Genomic DNA, 23,517 nt, shown 5'->3' on the forward strand with positions numbered 1-23,517 from the left:
GGGTCCGTGTTTCTGTCCCTGGGTCTGTGTTTCTGTCCCTGGGTCTGCCCTGGGTCCATGTTTCTGTCCCTGGGTCTGTGTTTCTGTCCCTGGGTCTGCCCTGGGTCCGTGTTTCTGTCCCTGGGTCCGTGTTTCTGTCCCTGGGTCTGTGTTTCTGTCCCTGGGTCTGCCCTGGGTCCGTGTTTCTGTCCCTGGGTCCGTGTTTCTGTCCCTGGGTCTGTGTTTCTGTCCCTGGGTCCGTGTTTCTGTCCCTGGGTCCGTGTTTCTGTCCCTGGGTCAGCCCTGGGTCCGTGTTTCTGTCCCTGGGTCCGTGTTTCTGTCCCTGGGTCAGCCCTGGGTCTGTGTTTCTGTCCCTGGGTCCGTGTTTCTGTCCCTGGGTCTGCCCTGGGTCCGTGTTTCTGTCCCTGCAGCCAGCCCAGTGTGTGCACACCCTGTTTCTCTCTGCTGTGTGACACTGGGGACTCTCCTTTGTGTTGGAACTCGGTGCCTGTGACCTCCTGCTGCTTTCTCCCACCCATTCCCTCCCATCCCCACCATCCATCGCTGCCATCCCAGGGCAGTGCCAGTCTCCACCATCCATCACTGCCATCCCAGGGCAGTGCCAGTCTCCCAGCCCCTTCCATGCCTGCCTGCTTCTCTCAGCTCTCACAGCATCCTCCCCTCCCCTCTGTGCTGTCTCCAGATCTCTCACTGTGTCTTTGTCTCGTCTCTAGGAGAACTCCCCATGGACCTTTCTCAGCAGCTTGGGATAGGATGGGGCTTTGGATCCTTAGGATGCTGGGAATGGCATTTTAGGATTCTCCCCCAGCAAGTGGAGGAGGGTAAAGCAGCCACTGCATTGGTTTGGATGAGTTACCAGCTGTTTGTTTTTCCCACCTCTGCAGCCACGTCCTGTTCTTTTATCAGGGATCAGCTGGGATGAGCCTCCTGAAGTGCCTGGGGATCAGAATCCCACCTTGGGGATCAGAATCCCACCTTGGGGATGTGTTTTGTTGGCTCTGTGCTCCTGCTGGAGCCTTTTGAGGCTGTCAGAGCCAGCTGCTGGAAAAAGAATTTGCCAGGATTGCTAAATCCCCCTTGGAATAATCCCAGCTGTTATTTTTGAATCATCCATTTCCCTGTGTTCCTGCTGGGACTCAATTCCCCAGCTTTTCCCTGTGGGAAAAGTGATCCCAGGATGGTGGCAGGGGATTTTTTGGCAGCCCTGGGCTCTCTCCAAAGCCTCCTTGAGAGGCTGAAAATTCCCAGATTTCTGGGATGAGCAGGGAATTCACGCTGGGCATCAGCCATGCATGATTTCCACCGTGTGGAAAAAGGCCAGGAGCAGCAGGATGTGATCCTGGAGCACCTGCCACTCCTCTCTCCATCTCCCTCTCCTTTATTTCTGCTCCCTCCCAGCTCCCCTCCCTCCAGACCAGCACAGGAGCTGCATCCTGCTGGGAGAGGAGCAAAAAATGGGAGGAATGAATCAAAACCAGGGCTCTGCCTGCCAAAATCTGGGGTTGCAGAGTCCCTGTGACAGCTCCAGGCAGCTCTGTAGCCCATCCTCAGGAGGTGTGAGCAGATTTTTTTTTTTATCCCTGTCAGCTCTGGAAAGGAAAAGGAGCTCTGAGCTCAGGGTGCTTTGGGAATGCAGAGGAGGCAGGAGCAGGGAATGGGAAGGGCTGGGCAGAATTTTAACCCCTCACAAGCACCTGTCTGACCAACCCTGAGCTCTCTGCTGCCTTTTCCAGGGAGGCAAAGCCGAACAAAAGCAGCCAAGCCCTGTTCTGAATCCTTCTCAGTGCTGCAGCTGAGAAAGGAGGGGTGGGATGAGGCCAGGAGGGATGGAAGGAATGAAGGAAGGTGTCTGTAGCTGCATCTGTCTTTTCCTCCCTGCCTCTCTCTGCTCTCCTCTCTTTCTCCCTCTCTCTTTCTCTTTCCTGTTTTGTCTGTGTCTTGTGTTTTACAGTGTTTCCTGTGTGGAGGAAGGAGTTCTGTCCTGGCAGCACCCTCCTGCTCCCTGCCTGGACATCTCTGCTGGGAGCTCTCCTGGCCTCTCCCAGTGCTCCCACCTCTCTCTAGTTTGGCCTGAGAGCCCCCCAGGATGGAGAGGTTGCCCTGGGCTTTGTCCCACCCCAAACTCTGCCTGCTGGAGTGGGAATTGCTGGGCTCTTGTCTGATGCTGGCTGTGCCTCCCAGGCAAAGGAGAGTGGGAGCAGAGGTGGGTGCTGGGAGCCCCCCACTCCTCAGCCAGCCCCTCCCTGGGCTGCTGCATCACTCTGCATTGATCCTGATTGATTTCCCCCTCTCCTTCTGCTCCCAATTAACCTCCCCTGGCTTCTCCTCATCCTCCTCTTCCTCCCTGGAGCTCCTGCCTGCCCACAGCTGCAGTGCTTGTCCCTGTGCTGTCCCAGCTCTGTGTCCTGCTTGTCCCAGGAGCTCCCCAGGGATCCCCCAGCTCCCTCTTCCCTGCCAGTTTTTTCCCTGTGGAGCAATGATTCAGCTCTTCCCTGGGAATTTTTTTCTGGCTGTCCCAGGCATGGATTGATGATGGGTTCAGTGCCCCCTCCCTATGGGCATCCCCAGCTGGGCTGGCAGGAGAGCTCAGTATTCCCTGGATATTCCCAGAATCTGGGATTCCCAGATCCCTGCTGTTGGTTAGGTGTCTGTTCAGAACCATGGAATGGTTTGGGTTGGGAGAATCTGAAATTATCATCCCTGAGCCACAGGCAGGGACACCTCCCACTACCCCAGGTTGCTCCAAGCCTGGTCTGGAGCATTTCCAGGCACAAAGATCACACCCTGGAATCACCCAGGGTGCAGAAGGAGAGTTTGGCTTTCCCTGTGCCTCAGTTTCCCTCCCTCCAGGATGGAGCAGGGCCAGGAATCAAAGCAGGCCTGGACTAAAGCCCAGCTCAGCAACTTCTCATTGCTCCCACCCACAGCAAAACTGGTGCCAAACCCCCCTCAAGATACCTGGAGGTGCCCAAGGCTCCATGTGAGATATTCCAGGCTGGGATTTGGGAGTTTCATGTGCTGCATCTCCAGGATTTTCCTGCTGGAGAAGGACAGGGAGTGTCAGGGCTGGATTCTCCATCAGGGCTGGCACTTCCCTGTGCTCCCATTCCCAGCTCTGTGCTCCCCTCCCTGCCAGGGCTGTGCTGTGGCTGCTCCTGCTCCATCTCCTCCAGGCTGCACTGTCCTTGTCCTGTGTCCTTTTCCTTGTCCTTTGTCCCTGTCCTGTGTCCTTTTCCTTGTCTCATGTCCTTGTCCGTGTCCTTGTCCTGTGTCCTTTTCCTTGTCTCATGTCCATGTCCTGTGTCTTTTCCTGTGTCTTTTTCCTTGTCCTGTGTCCTTGTCCCTGTTCTGTATCCTCATCCCATGTCCCTGTCACCAGATGAACCCCTGGTGTCCTTCCCTTGTCCCAGCACCCCCCAAGGGGCACTGGGCAGTGCTGGCTCTGTCCCCAGCAGCACGGCCACTCCTTCCTCAGCTCCTGGGTGGTGGTGAGGGGGAAAATTCCTGCAGGGAATTCTTGGGATGAACCCCTGGGATGTCCCTGCCAGCAGGGAGTGGGACATGGCCTCTGCTGTGTCACTGCTGAGTGTCCCCCAGGGGAGGTGACACTGATGGGATTGTGGGTCCAGAGGGAATGTGGGGCTGGGACACGTGGAAACCTATGGAAACCCATGGAAATCCACAGAATCCCTTGGAAACCCATGGAAACCCATGCAAATTCATGGAAACCCATGGAAATTTATGGAAGTCCATGGGTATTAATGGAAACCCACAGAAATCCATGGAAATTCATGGAAATCCATGGAAACTCATGGAATTTCAGGGATATTCCAGGGAAGGGAACTCTCCCTGTGGGAAACTGTGGAAGGTTCTGCCAGTGCTGCTGCTGCTGTTCCCATTTCTGGAATTGAAGACCCCGTGCCTGCTGCCCATCCCTGACCTGTACCATGCATGGGGACTGTGCCAAGCTGGGCATGGCAGGCTGGCACGGAGGGGACAGGGCTTGGGGACAGTTCTGTGCCACCACAGGATGACACTGGCACATCCTCAGTGCCACCACCGAGCCACCCATCTGTCCTGGTTGGAAGGACAGGTGTCTGCCAATAAAGTCAGGAGGTTCTCTTTGAAATGGAGAATGTAAACCCCCTCCCTCCAAATTATTATAATTTTGAAATTAAGGGGCTCTCAGACAAAGATATGGGAATTAGGAATAACAGTTCTTTACTAGGAGAATTAAAATAGCAATGCAGTATTGCAAAGAACAATCCCAACACTGCCAGAGTCGGAATCCAAGCTGACACAGTCAGTCAGTCAGGGTGGTGGCAGCAGTCCCATTCCATGGTGCTGCATCCTCCTGCAGGGGCAGATGTGGCTCAGCTGGAGCAGTGCTCCTGGAGAAGGGGCAGTTTCCTCTGAAGCTCCAGGGATGATGTGGAAGGGTCTGGCTTTCCTCTGGAATCCAGTGGAAAGAAGGTCCCTTGGTGTCCAAAATCTCAGTTTTTCTCTGGGTAGGAAAGGCTTGGCTCCTGCCCTGGCTGGAGCATCTCCCAGTGGGATGATGGAATTTTATCAGCCATGCACTGGGACTCAGTGGCCATGAACAGGAGATATCTCCTGGAGGGAGGATGGGCTGTGGGAAGATAAAGATGATTGCCCAGCTGGTTTAAAGATGGCCCATGAGCAGATAATGTGTGCCAGGAGATAAAGATCAGTGCCACACCCAGTTTGTAACAATGGCCCATTAACAGGAGATATCTCCCACAGGGATAAGAGTCACTGCCACACCCAGTTTGTAACAATGGCCCATTAACAGGTGATACCTCCTGGATGAAGGGTGGGTCATGGGGAAGATAAAGATGATTGCCCAGCTGGTTTAAAGGTGGCCCATGAGCAGATAATGTGTGCCAGGAGATCAGGGTCACTGCCACACCTGGTTTAACAGCTGGTGACAGAACCCACATTTCTGCCCACAAGCCAAGCCACCATGGCTGTCACTGTCCCCTGACAGACCTGGGCGAGCCCAGCCCGTGCCGCAGCGTGCAGTGCTCCTTCGGGGCCACCTGCGTGGTGAAGAACCAGCAGCCGGTGTGCGAGTGCCAGGAGCAGTGCCAGCCCCGCTACGACCCCGTGTGCGGCACCGACCAGCGCACCTACGGCAACGCCTGCGAGCTGCGCGCCATGGCCTGCGCGCTGCAGAGGGACATCGGCCTCAGCCACAGGGGGCCCTGCGGTGAGACACCTCTGGGGGTCTTGTTGGGGGTTATTTTGTTGTTTTGTTGTTGGTTTGTTTTGGTGTTGGTTTGTTTTGGTGTTGGTTTTGGTGTTGTTGTTGTTCATGGCCTGCGTGCTGCAGAGGGACATCGGCCTCAGCCACAGGGGCCCCTGCGGTGAGACACCTCTGGGAGTATTGTTGGGGTTATTTTTTTGTTGTTTTTTTGTTTTTGTGTTGTTTTGGTGTTGGTTTTGGTGTTGGTGGTGATGGTGTTTTTCATGGCCTGTGCGCTGCAGAGAGACATCGGCCTCAGCCACAGGGGGCCCTGCGGTGAGAAAATGGCTGTGGGTCTTGTTTGGGGTTGTGTTGTTGTTTTGTTGTTGGTTTTGTTTTGTTGTTGGTTTTGTTGTTGTTTTGTTTTGTTGTTGTTGTTCATGGTCTGTATGCTGCAGAGGGACACCAGCCTCAGCCACAGGGGACCCCGTGGTGAAACACCTCTGGGGGTCTTGTTTTGGGGTTGTTTTGGGGTTTTTTGTTGTTTTGTTGCAGCGTTGTTGTTTCTTGTTGTTGGCCTGTGTCCTGAAAAGGGACACCAGGATGAAGGACAAGCGGCCCTGTGGTGAGAGACCATCTGAGGCTGTTATTTTGTTGTTTTGTTGTTGTTGTTGTTTTTGGTTTTGTTTTGTTGTTGTGTCGTAGTGTTATTTTATTGTTTTGTTTTGTTGTTGTTCATGGCCTGTGCGCTGCAGAGGGACATTGGCCTCAGCCACAGGGGGCCCTGCGGTGAGACACCTCTGGGGGTCTTGTTGGGGGTTATTTTGTTGTTTTGGTGGTGTTTTGTTTTGGTGTTGGTTTTGGTGTTGAGTTTGGTGGTGGTGGTGGTAGTGGTGTTGTTCATGGCCTGTGCGCTGCAGAGGGACATTGGCCTCAGCCACAGGGGGCCCTGCGGTGAGATTTGGGCTGGGGGTCTTTTTTTTTATTTTGTTGTTCATGTTCATGTGTGTCATGAAAAGGGACATGAGGGTGAAGTACAAGGGTCCCTGTGCTGATATTTGGGCTGGGATTGTTGTTTTGGTGTTGTTTGGGTGTTGTTCTTTTGTTATTGTTCATGACCTTTGTGCTCCAGAGGGATTTCAGCATCAAGCACAAGATTTGAGTGGGGGATTGTTTTCTCTTGTTGTTTTGTTCTTGTTGGCCTGTGACCTCAAAAGAGACACCAGGGTGAAGGACAAGAGGCTCTGTAGTGAGATTTGGGTTGGAGGTTGTTGTTTTGTTGTTATTGTTTTGTGTCACAGATAAAAAACCTCCAGGCCAGGATAGAAACCTCCAGATTGGGATAAAAACCTCCAAGCCAGAATAAAAACCTCAAAACCAGAATAAAAACCTCCAGGCCAGGATAAAAGACTCCAGAGTGGAATAAAATCTTCCAAACCAGAATAAAAAGCTCCAGGCCAACAGCAGGAGCCTGAGCAGGGGGTTGCTGCCTCCTCCTCCCCCATGCCAAGGCAGCAGCTGCTGTGTGAAAAAGAAAAAAAGCAGAAAAAGCACCTTGGAGCCAAATTCCTGGCAGGGAGGGAAGGGAGGTGCTGGCAGGAGAGGAGGAATCAGTGAATCCCCAGGAGCCAGGGGATGTGCTTGGCTGCTTGGAGAGCAATTTATTTATAAAAAAACCCCAAGATTTTCTGTGCTCCCATCATCAAGTGTGATGTCAACACCTGCATCCAACAAAACAACCGAGCTGAAGGTGAAATCCCCCCTCCCACCTTGTCTCCTGGGGGAATCTGCTGCCTCTCTCCCCCTGGATTTATCAGGATTTATGAGTGGCTGATTTATTGCTGCTGATTGTGCTCTCTGCCACCTCTTCAGCATGAACAGGCACAGTGACAGTGACATTTCAGCTCTTTTCTGCTGGCCCTGGTGGCTTTTAGGAGGAGTTTTTGTCTTTGTTCCTCCCATCCTCTCCCTGATCCTGCATCCCTTCCTTACTGCTGGGGGAGGAGAGTGCAGCAGATTTGAATTCTGTATTTTTGGGGTTCAGAGCTGCGTTAGGAGGTCTGGATGGGATTTTGGGAAGGTGGAAGGGGAATTTTGGCTGAGAGGTTGTCCAGACAATCTGGAAATGCCTGGCTTGGAAGGTGTCCCTTAAAGCTGAGCTTAAACCCCAACCTGGACAATTCTCAAACAAGCCAACACCTCTTTCTGTGCCACTTTAACCCTGATTTTTGCCTTTTCTGTGCCCAGACCACTGTGGGAAGTGCCAGTTTGGTGCCACCTGTGAGACACAGATCAAGCGCTTAAAACTGAGCTTAAACCCCATCCCAGACAACTCCACCATTCTCCAATGTTCCATCACCTCCTCCTGTGCCACTTTAACCCTGATTTTTCACTTTTCTCTGCCCAGACCGCTGTGGGAAGTGCCAGTTTGGTGCCATCTGTGAGGCAGAGACAGGGCTCTTAAAACTGAGCTTAAACTCCAACCTGGACAACTCCACCATTCTCTTAACAAGCCATCACCTCTTCCTGTGCCACTTTAACCCTGGTGTCTGCCCTTTCTCTGCCCAGACCGCTGTGGGAAGTGCCAGTTTGGTGCCATCTGTGAAGCAGAGATGGGTCACTTAATGCTTTGCTTAAACTCCAACCTGGACAACTCAACCATTCTCTAACAATCCATCATCTCCTCCTGTGCCACTTTAACCCTGATTTTTCACTTTTCTGTGCCCAGACCGCTGTGGGAAGTGCCAGTTTGGTGCCATCTGTGAGGCAGAGATCAGGCACTTAAAACTGAGCTTAAACCCCATCCCAGACAACTCCACCATTCTCTAACCATGCATCACCTCTTCCTGTGCCACTTTAACCCTGATTTTTCACTTTTCTGTGCCCAGACCGCTGTGGGAAGTGCCAGTTTGGTGCCATCTGTGAGGCAGAGACGGGGCGCTGCGTGTGCCCCACCGAGTGCGTGCCCTCGGCCCAGCCCGTCTGCGGCACCGACGGCAACACCTACGGCAGCGAGTGCGAGCTGCACGTGCGCGCCTGCACCCAGCAGAAACACATCCTGGTGGCCTCCCAGGGCCCCTGCAGTGAGTGTCACAGCCTCCCCTGTGTCCCCTGTGTCACCCGTGTCACCCGCAGGGAGGGGGTGCTCGGCCCCTCCCATTTAATCCCATGGGTTCGGGCACTTGCCGGAGTGATTTTCCCTTTTTTTATTTCGAGTAATTTGGGATTTTGAGGTTGTTCTGTAGGTTTGGGTGCTCACACGCCCTTGCCTGAGTGATTTTTCCTTTTATATTTGGAATTATTTGGGATTTTGAGGCTCTCCTGGAGGTTTGGGTGCTCACACACCCTTGCATGAGTGATTTCCCCTTTTTTATTTTGAGTAATTTGGGATTTTGAGGTTGTTCTGAACATTTTGGTGCTCACACTCCCTTGCCTGAATGATTTCCCCATTTATACTTGGCATAATTTGGTATTTTGAGGCTCTCCTGAATGTTTGGGTGTACTCACAAACCCTTGCCTGAGTGATTTCCCCTTTTATATTTGGAATTATTTGGGATTTTAAGGCTGTTCTGTAGGTTTAGTTGCTCACAAGCCCTTGCCTGAGTGATTTCCCCTTTTTTATTTGGAATTATTATTTTGAGGCTGTCCTGGAGGTTTGGGTGCTCACAAACCCTTGCCTGAGGGATCTCCTCTTTTCCATTTGAAATAATTTAGGATTTTGAGGCTCTCCCAGCAGCTTTTTAGCCCCAGCTGGTTTGGGCACTCACTCACCATTGCCTGAGTGATTTTCCCTTTTACCCTTAGAATAATTTAATATTTTGAGCCATCTTTTTAATCCCATGTGTTTGAGCACTCACACACCCCTGCCTGAGTGATCTCCCCTTTTACATTTGGGATTATTTGGGATTTTGAGGCTCTCCCAGCAACTTTTCATCCCCAGCTAATTTGTTTCCCCCTCCCTGGAAGTGCTCCCTGTGTTATTTGTCTGAACTGAGCACAGAAATTGGATTAATGTCCACGGGGCCGAGTCAGGAATTAGGATAAAAATGTGTTAACAGGCAGCAGCAGAAGCAGAGCACGAGGCTCAGTTTGATCCTCTCCATCCCCTGGGGTCAGTTCCTCTTTGTTCCTGCCTCTCCTCCCCACTCCCAGCCCACTGAGCTGTCTGGGCTAATTTCTTAATGAATTAAAAGCCCTGCTTGGCTCCTTGGTTAGGACAAAAGCTGTGATGATGATTGGAGCCTCATAAAAACCTGCCCAGCTGGGGCTGGGAGTGCTGGGGTGAAATCCTCTGGGAATTTGGGAGAGGATGTTTTATGTTATGGATAAAAACATTCAGGGTGGGGAAAAAACCTCCAGACTGGGACAAAAACCTCCAGGCCAGGATAAAAACCTCCAAACCAGCTGCCAGGGTAAGGGTGGCAGCTGACTCCTAGAATAAATTATTAAAAGAGATTTTTTTTTTTTTCTTCCAGAAAGAGCGGATGGGAATACAAAACGTTCAGGGTGGGCACCAAAATTTTGGTGTTAAATAAGAAATAAGATGCCAATATGCCCTGGTTGGAAGGACAGGTGTCTGCCAATAAAGGCAGGAGCTTCTCTTGAAAATGGAGAATGTAAACCCCCTCCCCCCAAATTATTATTGTAATTTTGAAATTAAGGGGCTCTCGGACAAAGATATGGGAATTAGGAATAACAGTTCTTTACTAGGAAAATTAAAATAGAAATGCAGTATTACACAGAACAATCCCAAACAGTGCCAGAGTCAGAATCCAAGCTGACAATTACATTCAGATGATGTAATTTTATCAGTCATGCACTGGGACTCACTGGCCATGAACAGGAGATATCTCCTGGAGGGAGGATGGGCTGTGGGAAGATCAAGATGATTGCCCAGCTGGTTTAAAGATGGCCCATTAGCAGAGAATGTGTGCCAGGAGATAAAGATCACTGCCACACCCAGTTTGTAACAATGGCCCATTAACAGGAGATATCTCCCACAGGGATGAGTCACTGCCACACCCAGTTTGTAACAATGGCCCATTAACAGGTGATATCTCCCACAGGGATAAGAATCTCTGCCACACCCAGTTTGTAACAATGGCCCATTAACAGGTGATACCTCCTGGGTGAAGGGTGGGTCATGGGGAAGATAAAGATGATTGCCCAGCTGGTTTAAAGCTGGCCCATGAGCAGATAATGTGTGCCAGGAGATCAGGGTCACTGCCACACCTGGTTTAACACCTGGCGACAGAACCCACATTTCTGTCCACATCCTCTATTGCAACCCAAGCCACAATAACATGCCAACAATGTGACAATGCCACCCCCAGCTGCGTGCCACACCCCTGGCCGTGCCTGACTGTCCCTCCTGTCCCCAGAGTCGTGTGGTGGCTCCGTGTGCTCCTTTGGCAGCCGCTGCGTGGGTGGGCAGTGCCTGTGCCCGCGCTGCGAGCGCCAGCCCCCGGCCCCGGTCTGCGGCACCGACGGCGTCACCTACGGCAGCCCCTGCCAGCTGCAGGTGGCCTCGTGCCAGCAGCAGAAGAGCATCGAGGTGGCCAGGATGGGGCCGTGCGAGGATGGTGGGTTGGGGATGGTGCCGGTTCTGGAGGGTTTGAGGGGGGAGGAGCGGTGGGAGGTTTGGTTGTTGTGGTTAAATATCAGCAGCAAACAGCAAATTCTCTCCCTACCCCAAGTTTCTGCTCCAAATTTCAGCCCCAAATGCTCTTGCCGTCCCAATTTCCAACCCCAAATCTTCTCCTTACCCTGATTTCCAACCCCAAATCTTCTCCTCACCCCGATTTCCAACCTCAAATCCTCTCCCCACCCCAACTTCCACCCCCAAATCCCAGCCCTGTCCCACATTCCAACCCCGTCCCAACTTCCAGCCCCAAATCCTCTTCCCTACCCCAAATTTCAGCCCCAAATCCCATCCCTTCCCCAAATTCCAGCCCCAAATCCCATCCCTGCCCCAAATTCCAACCCCAAATCCCAGGCCTGCCCCAGCTCCACATCACCCACAAGTTCAGGGGTTTCAAACCTCTCTCTACCCCAAATTCCAAGCCCAAATCCTCTCCCTATCCCAACTTCCAGTCTCAAATTCCAACCCTGCCCAAACTTCCAGCCCCAAATCCCATCCCTTCCCCAATTTCCAACCCCAAATCCTCTCACTATATTCTGGGATTTAGATGGGTCTGGGCATATCCTCAAACCAGGACATTTTCCCCTATCCCCTGCACATTCCGTGGCTCTGCCCTGCCTGAGGGAGCCCGATGTCACCTGGTGTCACCGTGTCCATGTGTCCCTGTCCCCAGAGTGTGGCTCGGGGGGCTCTGGCTCGGGGGATGGCAGCGAGTGCGAGCAGGAGCGCTGCCGCCAGTTCGGGGGCTGGTGGGACGAGGACGCCGAGGACGAGCCCTGCGTGTGTGACTTCACCTGCCAGGCCGTGCCCCGCAGCCCGGTGAGCCTGTCCCCTGCTGTCCCCTGCTGTCCCCTGCTGTCCCCTGCTGTCCCCTCCCCGAGCAGCTGTCCTGAGCTGTCCCCTGGCTGTGCTGGCAGGTGTGTGGCTCTGACGGTGTCACCTACGCCAACGAGTGCGAGCTGAAGAAGACGCGGTGTGAGAAACGCCAGGAGCTCTTTGTCACCAGCCAGGGAGCCTGTCGGGGTGAGTGCCACTCCTCCTGCTGGCTGTGTCCCCAGGTGTGTCCCCAGGTGTCCCTGGGTGTGTCCCTGAAAGAAAGCCCCTCCTCCTGCTGGCTGTGTCCCCACGTGTCCCTCGGTGTGTCCCCTGAGGGAAACCATCCCTTCTGGCTGGGTGTGTCCCCTATTGTGTCCCCACTTGTCCCTGGGTGTGTCCCCACTTGTCCCTGGGTGTGTCACCTGAGGGAAACCATCCCTTCTCACTGGGTGTGTCCCCTGTTGTGTCCCCACTTGTCCCTGGGTGTGTCACCTGAGGGAAACCATCCCTTCTGACTGGGTGTGTCCCCTGTTGTGTCCCTGGGTGTGTCCCTGAAAGGAAGCCACTCGCCCCTGGTGGGTGTATCCCCAGGTGTCCCTGGGTGTGTCCCTGCTGCCCTTTCCCTGGCAATAAACAGGAACACAACAGTGACACAACCCTGTCCCCCCTCACAGTGACACAGCCCTGTCCCCACTCACAGTGACACAACCCTGTCCCCACTCACAGTGACACAGTCCTGTCCCCCCTCACAGTGACACAGCCCTGTCCCCCTCACAGTGACACAGGCGTGTCCCCCCTCACAGTGACACAACCCTGTCCCCACTCACAGTGACACAGCCCTGTCCCCCCTCACAGAGACACAGCCCTGTCCCCACTCACAGTGACACAGCCCTGTCCTGTCCCCATGCTCTGCTGTCCCCACTCCCGTGTTCCACACCTCCAGTTTCCAGCATCCCCACAAGGATTTTTGGGAATGCTGCTGGGTCCTGGCTGCCCATGTGACCCGTGTGTCCCCTCCCTCCAGCCCTGGCCACCACCCCTGCTGGTGTCACCTGTGTGTCCCTGACCTGTGTGTCCCTGTCCCCCCTTGCAGCCCTGGCCACCACTCCTCCCCCCCTGCTGGTGGTGCACTGCAGCCAGACCATCTATGGCTGCTGTCCTGACAATGTCACCGTGGCGCTGGGCGTGGGAGCTGCCGGATGTCCCAGTGAGTGCCACCTCTGGGGACACCCCGAGACCTTGGGGGAGGCTGCAGGGAGGGTTTGGGGTCCTGGATGCTCATTGTGGGTTATTAAAGTTGGAAAAACCCTCCTGAGTGGTGGCACTGCTGCTGTGGTCACAAAAATCGTGTCCCCAAGTGCCACCTGTGCAGGTTTTTTGGGTGTTTCCAGGGGTGGTGAATTCCACTGCTTTCAAAATTTATGGAACCAGGTTTTTGTGGAACCAAACCACTCTTTGAGTGAATGAATCTTCCCAAATATCCAACCTGAACTTCTCCTGGTGCAACTTTTCCTCTGCTGCTGTCCCTTGTCCCCTGAAAGAAGGGACTGACCCCACAACCTCCCATCCTCCCAAAAACCCTGAGCCAACCCCAGACCTAAAATCCCTTTGGAATGTGGAGGGTGGTGGAGTCCCCTTTGGATTCCTGTTTATCTGGGATTTGGGTTCCTGTTTATTTGGGATTTTGATTCCTGAATAACTGGGATTTTGGTTCCTGCATATTTGGGATTTGGGTTCCTGTATGTTTGGGATTTTGGTTCCTGTAGATTTGGGATTTTGATTCCTGTAGATTTGGGATTTTCCCATAACTGCTCCCCAGCTGTCCCTTTCTGTCCCCTCGTCTGACAGGGACAGCGTCACCCTGTCTGCCTTTAGCTGCCTTCCCCCCACCAAGCTCATTAATTAATTAACAATCAGGCTCTAATGGCTTCCTTGCCTTGGATGTTAATGAGAGAGGAGCTGGTGGTGGCAGCGGTGACAGGGGGTGACACGGGGGTGGTGACAGGGGGACACAGAGGTGGTGGCAGCAGTGACAGGGGGTGACACGGGGGTGGTGACAGGGGTGACACGGGGGTGGTGACAGGGGTGACACGGGAGTGGTGGCAGGGGGTAACACGGGGTGGTGGCAGCGGTGACAGGGGTGACACGGGGGTGGTGACAGGGGGTGACACAGAGGTGGTGGCAGCGGTGATGGGGGTGACACGGGTGGTGGCAGCGGTGACAGGGGTGACACGGGGGTGGTGGCAGGGGGTGACACGTGGGTGGTGACAGGGGTGACACGGGGTGGTGGCAGGGGGTGACACAGGGGTGGTGGCAGCAGTGACAGGGGTGACATGGGGGTGGTGGCAGCGGTGACACGGGGGTGGTGGCAGCAGTGACACGGGGGTGGTGGCAGCGGTGGCAGCGGTGACACGGGGGTGGTGGCAGCGGTGACAGGGGTGACACGGCTGTCCCCTCCTCAGGCACGTGCCAGTGCAACCCCTACGGCTCGTACGGGGGCTCGTGCGAGCCCGGCTCGGGCCAGTGCTCCTGCAAGCCCGGCGTGGGCGGCCTCAAGTGCGACCGCTGCGAGCCCGGCTTCTGGAACTTCCGCGGGATCGTCACCGACGGCAGGAGCGGCTGCACCCGTGAGGGGACGGGGGGACACCTGGGGGACAGGGGGGACACCCTGGGGGACAGGGAGGGGACACTGGAGGGACAGGGGGGACACCCTGGGGGACAGGGGGGACAGCTGGGGGACAGGGGGGACACCCTGGGGGACACCTGGGGGACAGGGAGGGGACACCCTGAGGGACAGGGGGGACAGCTGGAGGACAGGGGGGACACCTGGAGGACACCTGGGGGACAGGGAGGGGACACCCTGAGGGACAGGGAGGGGACAGGGAGGGGACACCATGAGTGACAAGGAGAGGACACCCTGAGTGACAGGGAGGGGACAGGGAGGGGACACCATGAATGACAGGGAGGGGACACCCTGGGGGACAGGGAGGGGACAAGGAGGGGACACTGGGACTGACACGGAGGAGACAGGGGGGACACCCTGAGTGACAGGGTGGGGACACCGGGGGTGACAGGGAGGGGACATTGGAGGGACAGGGAGGGGACACCCTGCGGACACCCTGAGTGACAGGAAGGGGGAACTGTGGGTGACAGAGGGAACACTGGAGGAGCAGGGAAGGGACAAGAGGGGTGACAACTGCATTTCCCCCATTTCCCACCCCATAACTGTGATTTTTCCCCCATAACTGTGACTTTCCCCCTTTCCCACCCCATAACTGTGATTTTCCCCCATAACTGCATTTCCCCCATTTCCCACCCCATACCTGTGATTTCCCCCATACCTGTGATTTCCCCCATACCTGTGATTCCCCCCATACCTGTGATTTCCCCCATACCTGTGATTTCCCCCATACCTGTGACTTTCCCCCTTTCCCACCCCATACCTGTGATTTTCCCCCATAACTGCATTTCCCCCATTTCCCACCCCATACCTGTGATTTCCCCCATACCTGTGATTTCCCCCATACCTGTGATTTCCCCCATACCTGTGATTCCCCCCATACCTGTGATTTTCCCCCATGCCTGTGATTCCCCCATACCTGTGATTCCCCCATACCTGTGATTCCCCCATGCCTGTGGTTCCCCCATGCCTGTGGTTCCCCCATACCTGTGATTCCCCCCATACCTGTGATTTCCCCCATGCCTGTGATTTCCCCCATACCTGTGATTCCCCCCATACCTGTGATTTCCCCCATGCCTGTGGTTTCCCCCATACCTGTGATTTCCCCCATACCTGTCACTTCCCCCATACCTGTGATTTCCCCCATACCTGTCACTTCCCCCATACCTGTGATTTCCCCCATACCTGTGATTTCCCCCATGCCTGTGATTCCCCCATACCTGTGATTCCCCATACCTGTGATTTCCCCCATACCTGTGATTTCCCCCATACCTGTGGTTCCCCCATGCCTGTGATTTCCCCCATACCTGTGATTCCCCCATGCCTGTGGTTCCCCCATGCCTGTGATTTCCCCCATACCTGTGACTTTCCCCCTTTCCCACCCCATACCTGTGATTTCCCCCATACCTGTGATTTCCCCCATACCTGTGATTTCCCCTATACCTGTGATTCCCCCCATACCTGTGATTCCCCCATACCTGTGATTTCCCCCATACCTGTGATTTCCCCCATACCTGTGATTTCCCCCATACCTGTGATTCCCCCATACCTGTGATTTCCCCCCATACCTGTGATTTCCCCCATACCTGTGATTTCCCCCATACCTGTGATTCCCCCCATACCTGTGATTCCCCCCATACCTGTGATTTTCCCCCATACCTGTGATTCCCCCATACCTGTGATTCCCCCCATACCTGTGATTTCTCCCATACCTGTGATTCCCCCATACCTGTGATTTCCCCCATGCCTGTGGTTCCCCCATACCTGTGATTTCCCCCCATACCTGTGATTTCCCCCCATACCTGTGATTTCCCCCATACCTGTGACTTTCCCCCATACCTGTGACTTTCCCCCATACCTGTGATTTCCCCCCATACCTGTGATTTCCCCCATGCCTGTGATTTCCCCCATACCTGTGACTTTCCCCCATACCTGTGATTTCCCCCATACCTGTGATTTCCCCCATACCTGTGATTTCCCCCATGCCTGTGATTCCCCCATACCTGTGATTCCCCCATGCCTGTGGTTCCCCCATACCTGTGACTTTCCCCCATACCTGTGATTTCCCCCATACCTGTGACTTTCCCCCATACCTGTGATTTCCCCCATACCTGTGATTTCCCCCATACCTGTGATTCCCCCATGCCTGTGGTTCCCCCATGCCCACCCCGTGACGCTGCCCGCAGCGTGCGGCTGTGACCCCGTGGGCTCGGTGCGGGATGACTGTGAGCAGATGTCGGGGCTCTGCTCCTGCAGGACGGGCGTCACCGGCACCAAGTGCAGCCAGTGCCCCGACGGCGGCAGGCTGGGCAGCGCCGGCTGCCGGGGAGGTCAGCGGCCTTGGGGGGCTGGGGGTTTGGGGTTTGGGGGTTTGGGGGTTGGCGTTTGGGGGTTAGGGTTTTGGGGAATTTGTGAATTTGGGGATTTGGGGATTTTGAGGTTTGGGGTTGGGGATTTGGGGTTTGGGGTATGGGAGAGGGGGGTTGGGGGTTGGGGTTTGAGGTTGGGGTTTGGGGGTTTGGGGGTTGGGGGTCTGGGGGTTGGGGGTTTGGGGAATTTGTGAATTTGGGGGTTTGGGGATTTTGGGGTTTGGGGGTTGGGGGTTTGGGGGTTGGGGTTTTGGGGAATTTGGGGAATTTGTGAATTTGGGGATTTTGGGGTTTGGGGGTTTGGGGGTTGGGGTTTGGGGTTTGGGGGTTGGGTCTTGGGGAATTTGTGAATTTGGGGATTTTGGGGTCTGGGGGTTGGGGTCTGGGGGTTTGGGGTTTTGGGGAATTTGTGAATTTGGGGATTTTGGGGTCTGGGGTTTGGGGTTTGGGGTTGGGGTTTGGGGTTTTGGGAATTTGTGAATTTGGGAATTTTGGGGTCTGGGGTTTGGGGTTGGGGTTTGGGGGTTGGGGGTTGAGGTTTGGGGGTTTGGGGTTGGGGGTTTGGGCGTTGGGGATTTGGGGTTTGGGGGTTGGGGGTTGGGGTTTGGGGTTTGGGGGTTGGGGTTTTGGGGAATTTGTGAATTTGGGGATTTGGGGATTTTGGGGTTTGGGGGTTGGGGGTTGGGGTTTTGGGGAATTTGTGAATTTGGGGATTATGGGGATTTTGGGTTTGGGGGTTTGGGGGTTGGGGGTTTGGGGTTGGGGTTTAGGGAATTTGGGGATTTGGGGATTTTGGGTTTGGGGGTTTGGGGGTTGGGGGTTTGGGGTTGGGGTTTTGGTGAATTTGGGGATTTGGGGATTTTGGGGTCTGGGGTTTGGGGGTTTGGGGTTGGGGGTTTGGGCGTTGGGGATTTTGGGGTTTGGGGGTTGGGGTTTTGGGGAATTTGGGGGTTGGGGTTTTGGAGAATTTGTGAATTTGGGGATTTTGGGGTCTGGGGTTTGGCAGTTGGGGTCTGGGGGTTTGGGGTTTGGGGTTGGGGTTTGGGGTTGGGTGTTGGGGGTTGGGGTTTGGGGTGCTCTGTAATTGGGATTTGGGTTCCTGAATAAATGGGATTTTGGGTCCTGGTTATTTGGGATTTTGGGTCCTGGTTATTTGGGAATTGGGTTTCTGCTTATTTGGGATTTGGGTTTATTTGGGATTTGGGTTTCTGTGTAATTGGGATTTTGGGTCCTGCGGATTTGGGATTTGAGTTTCTGGTTCTTTGGGCCTTGGGTTTCTGTGTAATTGGGATTTTGGTTTCTGAATAAATGGGATTTTGGGTCTTGGTTACTTGAGATTGGGTCCTGCATAACTGGGATTTTGGTTCTTGGCTAACTGGGATTTTGGCTCCTAGTTATTTGGGGTTTTATTTCCTGTATATTTGGGATTTTGGCTTCTGATTAACTGAGATTGTGGTTCTTGCATTACTGGGATTTTTTCTCCTTTCTCACTGGGATTTTGTTTATATATTTGGGATTCTGTCTCCTGTCTGACTGGGACTGTGTCTCTTGCATATTTGGGATTTTGTTTGTATAGTTGTGATTTTATCTCCTGTATGTTTGGGATTCTCTCTCCTACCTAACTGGGACTGTCTCTTGTATATTTGGGATTTTGTTTGTCTATTTGGGATTTTATCTCCTGTATGTTTGGGATTCTCTCTCTTGCCTAACTGGGATTGTATCTCTTGTATATTTGGGATTTTGTTTGCATATTTGGGATTTTATTTGTATATTTGGGATTTTATCTCCTGTATGTTTGGGATTCTCTCTCCTGCCTCACTGGGACTGTGTCTCTTGTATATTTTTTGGATTTTGTTTGCATATTTGGGATTTTGTTTGTATATTTGGGATTTTATCTCCTGTATGTTTGGGATTCTCTCTCTTGCCTAACTGGGATTGTGTCTCTTGTATATTTGGGATTTTATTTGTATATTTGGAGTTTTGTTTGTCTATTTGGGATTTTATCTCCTGTATGTTTGGGATTCTCTCTCCTGCCTCACTGGGACTGTGTCTCTTGTATATTTGGGATTTTATTTGTATATTTGGGATTTTATCTCCTGTACATTTGGGATTCTCTCTCCTGCCTCACTGGGACTGCGTCTCTTGTATATTTGGGATTTTATTTGTATATTTGGGATTTTATCTCCTGTATGTTTGGGATTCTCTCTCTTGCCTAACTGGGATTGTATCTCTTGTATATTTGGGATTTTGTTTGCATATTTGGGATTTTATTTGTATATTTGGGATTTTATCTCCTGTATGTTTGGGATTCTCTCTCCTGCCTCACTGGGACTGTATCTCTTGTATATTTGGGATTTTATTTGTCTATTTGGGATTTTATCTCCTGTACATTTGTGATTCCTTCTCCTGCCTCACTGGGACTGTGTCTCTTGTATATTTGGGATTTTATTTGTATATTTGGGGTTTTATTTGTATATTTGGGATTTTATCTCCTGTATGTTTGGGATTCTCTCTCTTGCCTAACTGGGATTGTGTCTCTTGTATATTTGGGATTTTGTTTGCATATTTGGGATTTTATTTGTATATTTGGGATTTTATCTCCTGTATGTTTGGGATTCTCTCTCTTGCCTAACTGGGATTGTATCTCTTGTATATTTGGGATTTTATTTGTGTATTTGGGATTTTATCTCCTGTACATTTGTGATTCCCTCTCCTGCCTAACTGGGATTTTCCCCCTTCCCATCTGTACCTGCCCCCTGTCCCCACAGACCCCTCAGCCCCCCGCTCCTGCCAGGAGCTGAGCTGTGATTTTGGGGCCTCGTGCGTGGAGCTCAACGGCTTCGCCCACTGCGAGTGCCCGTCCCCGCTGTGCGCCCAGGCCAACGCCACCAAGGTTTGGGGACAGGGCTGGGGGCTTGGGGACACCTGGGGGCACCTGCACGGGGCTCTGACCCCCAGGGATGTGTCTGAGGACCTGGGATTTTGGGTGCTGCTAATTTGGGATTTTGGGTGCTGGTAATTTGGGATTTTGGGTGTTGGTTAATTCGGATTTTGTGTGCTGGTTATTTGGGATTTTGGGTGTTGGTTAGTTGGGATTTTGGGTGCTGCTAATTTGGGATTTTGGGTACTGGTTAATTGGGATTTTGGGTGCTGGTTCGTTGGGATTTTGGGTGCTGGTTCGTTGGGATTTTGGGTGCTGGTTCATTGGGATTTTGGGCGCTGGTTAATTGGGATTTTGGGTGTTGGTTCATTGGGATTTTGGATGCTGGTTAATTGGGATTTTGGGTGCTGGTTAATTGGGATTTTGGGTGCTGGTTCGTTGGGATTTTGGGTGCTGGTTAATTGGGATTTTGGGTGCTGGTTAATTGGGATTTTGGATGCTGGTTCATTGGGATTTTGGGTGCTGGTTAATCGGGATTTTGGGTGCTGGTTAATTGGGATTTTGGGTGCTGGTTAATCGGGATTTTGGGTGCTGGTTAATTGGGATTTTGTTTCCTGAGTAACTGGGATTTTGGGTGCTGGTTCGTTGGGATTTTGGGTGCTGGTTAATCGGGATTTTGGATGCTGGTTAATTGGGATTTTGGGTGCTGGTTCGTTGGGATTTTGGGTGCTGGTTAATCGGGATTTTGGGTGCTGGTTATTTGGGATTTTGGGTGCTGGTTAATTGGGATTTTGGGTGCTGGTTCGTTGGGATTTTGGGTGCTGATTCATTGGGATTTTGGGTGCTGATTCATTGGGATTTGGGTGCTGGTTAACTGGGATTTTGGGTGTTGGTTAATTGGGATTTTGGTGCTGGTTAATTGGGGTTTTGTTTCCTGAGTAACTGGGATTTTGGGTGTTGGTTAATTGGAATTTTGGGTGCTGGTTAATTGGGATTTTGTGTGCTGGCAATTTGGGATTTTGGGTGTTGGTTAATTGGGATTTTGGGTGCTGGTTCATTGGGATTTTGGTTTCTGAGTAACTGGGATTTTGGGTGTTGGTTAATTGGGATTTTGGGTGCTGGTTAATTGGAATTTTGGTTTCTGAGTAACTGGGATTTTGGGTGCTGGTTATTTGGGATTTTGGGTGCTGGTTATTTGGGATTTTGGGTGCTGGTTAATTGGGATTTTGGGTGCTGGTTCGTTGGGATTTTGGGTGCTGGTAATTTGGGATTTTGGGTGCTGGTAATTTGGGATTTTAGGTGCTGGTTAATCGGGATTTTGGGTGCTGGTTAATTGGGATTTTGTTTCCTGAGTAACTGGGATTTTGGGTGCTGGTTAATTGGGATTTTGGATGCTGGTTCATTGGGATTTTGGGTGCTGGTTAATCGGGATTTTGGGTGCTGGTTATTTGGGATTTTGGTTTCTGAGTAACTGGGATTTTGGGTGCTGTTTGGTGGCACTGGGAGGCCCCAGGTGCAGCTGCAGTGTCCCCTGTGTCCCCAGGTGTGTGGCTCTGATGGTGTCACCTACGGGGACCAGTGCCAGCTGCAGACCATCGCCTGCAGGCAGCGCCAGCACATCACAGTGCAGCACGTGGGGCAGTGCCACGGTGAGTGTCACACTGAGTGTCACACTGAGTGTCCCCTGGGCAGTGTCCCCTGGCAGTGCCACGGTGAGTGTCACACTGAGTGTCCCTGGCAGTGCCACGGTGAGTGTCACACTGAGTGTCACACTGAGTGTCCCCTGGGCATTGTCACTGTGAGTGTCACGCTGAGTGTCCCCTGGGCAGTGCCACGGTGAGTGTCACACTGAGTGTCACACTGAGTGTCCCCTGGCAGTGCCACGGTGAGTGTCACACTGAGTGTCACACTGAGTGTCCCCTGGCAGTGCCACGGTGAGTGTCACACTGAGTGTCCCCTGGCAGTGTCACTGTGAGTGTCACACTGAGTGTCCCCTGGCAGTGCCACGGTGAGTGTCACACTGAGTGTCCCCTGGCAGTGTCACTGTGAGTGTCACACTGAGTGTCACACTGAGTGTCCCCTGGCAGTGCCACTGTGAGTGTCACACTGAGTGTCCCTGGCAGTGTCACGGTGAGTGTCACACTGAGTGTCCCCTGGGCAGTGTCACTGTGAGTGTCACACTGAGTGTCCCCTGGGCAGTGTCCCCTGGGCAGTGCCACGGTGAGTGTCACACTGAGTGTCCCCTGGGCAGTGCCACGGTGAGTGTCACACTGAGTGTCCCTTGGGCAGTGTCCCCTGGGCAGTGCCACTGAGTGTCCCCAGTCTGTGTCACCCTGTGCCACACCAGGTGCCCAATCTGTGTCACCCTGTGCCACACCAGGTGCCCAATCTGTGTCACCCTGTGCCACGCCAGGTGCCCTTTGTCCCCCCCTTCCCGGTGCCACCCCATCTGTCCCCTCCTCACCGTGTCTCTGCTGTCCCCACAGAGCCCGTGCCCCACGCCAGCCCCCCGCCCACGGTGCCACTGCTGTCCCCCCGGGCCACCCTGCAGCCGCCCTCGGTGGCCACCAGCCCCGCCCCACTGGAAGCCAAACCCACGGCGGAGCGGGGCCACCCCACCACCCGGCGTGTGACAACGGCCAGGCCGGCCAGCACAGCCTGGGTGACCCCCAGAGCCACCGCGCGGCCGCCGGTCACCGCGCCCGTGCCGCCGGTCACCGCGCCCGTGCCGCCGGTCACCGCGCAGGGACAGCCCGGCTACGGCAGCGCCGAGGGCAGCGGGGACCTGGACATGGGCACCAGCGGGGACATGGAGGCCAGCGGGGCGGGGTCTGCTGGTGAGTGCCACCCTGGGGGGGACGGGGGTGGTGACTGTGACAGTGCTGGGTGGTGACAGTGACAGTGCCGGTGACAGTGACAGTGCTGGTGACAGTGTTGGATGGTGACAGTGTTGGATGGTGACAGTGGTAGTGTTGGATGGTAACAGTGCTGCATAGTGACAGTGACAGTGCTGGTGACAGTGACAGTGCTGGGTGGTGACAATGACAGTGCTGGTGACAGTGACAGTGTTGGGAGGTGACAGTGTTGGATGGTGACAGTGTTGGATGGTGACAGTGGTAGTGTTGGATGGTAACAGTGCTGCATAGTGACAGTGACAGTGCTGGGTGGTGACAGTGACAGTGCTGGTGACAGTGACAGTGTTGGGCGGTGACAGTGTTGGATGGTGACAGTGTTGGATGGTGACAGTGGTAGTGTTGGATGGTAACAGTGCTGCATAGTGACAGTGACAGTGCTGGTGACAGTGACAGTGCTGGGTGGTGACAGTGACAGTGCTGGGTGGTGACAGTGCTGGATGGTGGCGGTGACAGTGCTGGAATGGTCCAGTGCTGGGTGGTGGCAGTGTTGGATGGTGGCAGTGTTGGAATGGTGACAATGCTGGGTAGGTGACAGTGCTGGTGACAGTGACAGTGCTGGTGACAGTGTTGGGTGGTGGCAGTGCTGGAATGGTTGCAGTACTGGGTGGTGGCAGTGTTGGATAGTGACAGTGCTGGTGACAGTGACAGTGCTGGGTGGTGACAGTGCTGGTGACAGTGACAGTGCTGGGTGGTGGTAGCGTTGGGTGACAGTGTTGGATGGTGACGGTGCTGGATGGTGACAGTGGCAGTATTGGATGGTGACAGTGGCAGTATTGGATGGTGACAGTGGCAGTGTTGGGTGGTGACAGTGACAGTTCTGCATGGTGACAGTGGCAGTATTGGATGGTGACAGTGGCAGTGCTGGATGGTGACAGTGGCAGTGTTGGATGGTGACAGTGCCAGTGCTGGATGGTGACAGTGCCAGTGCTGGATGGTGACAGTTCTGCATGGTGACAGTGCCAGTGCTGGATGGTGACAGTAACAGTGTTAGGTGGTGACATTGCTGCAT

At 53.6% G+C, this 23,517-nt stretch overlaps 1 protein-coding gene across 1 annotated transcript in view; it reads left to right on the forward strand.

Annotated features, from left to right (window-relative positions):
• Positions 1–23,517, forward strand: part of LOC306816278 (agrin-like) — a gene marked incomplete at its 3' end in the record, with an annotated part of 62,971 nt that overhangs the window by 12,711 nt on the left and 26,743 nt on the right. Inside the window, 11 exon segments of the mRNA XM_079332741.1 lie at positions 5,009–5,230; positions 8,095–8,289; positions 10,588–10,788; positions 11,521–11,666; positions 11,765–11,870; positions 12,757–12,870; positions 14,126–14,290; positions 16,530–16,673; positions 19,481–19,605; positions 21,137–21,284; positions 22,080–22,430. Coding sequence (XP_079188867.1) covers positions 5,009–5,230; positions 8,095–8,289; positions 10,588–10,788; positions 11,521–11,666; positions 11,765–11,870; positions 12,757–12,870; positions 14,126–14,290; positions 16,530–16,673; positions 19,481–19,605; positions 21,137–21,284; positions 22,080–22,430 — 1,917 coding nt within the window.

Source organism: Erithacus rubecula, assembly GCF_903797595.1.
Source record: "Erithacus rubecula genome assembly, contig: scaffold_488_arrow_ctg1, whole genome shotgun sequence".
NCBI lineage: Eukaryota > Metazoa > Chordata > Aves > Passeriformes > Muscicapidae > Erithacus > Erithacus rubecula.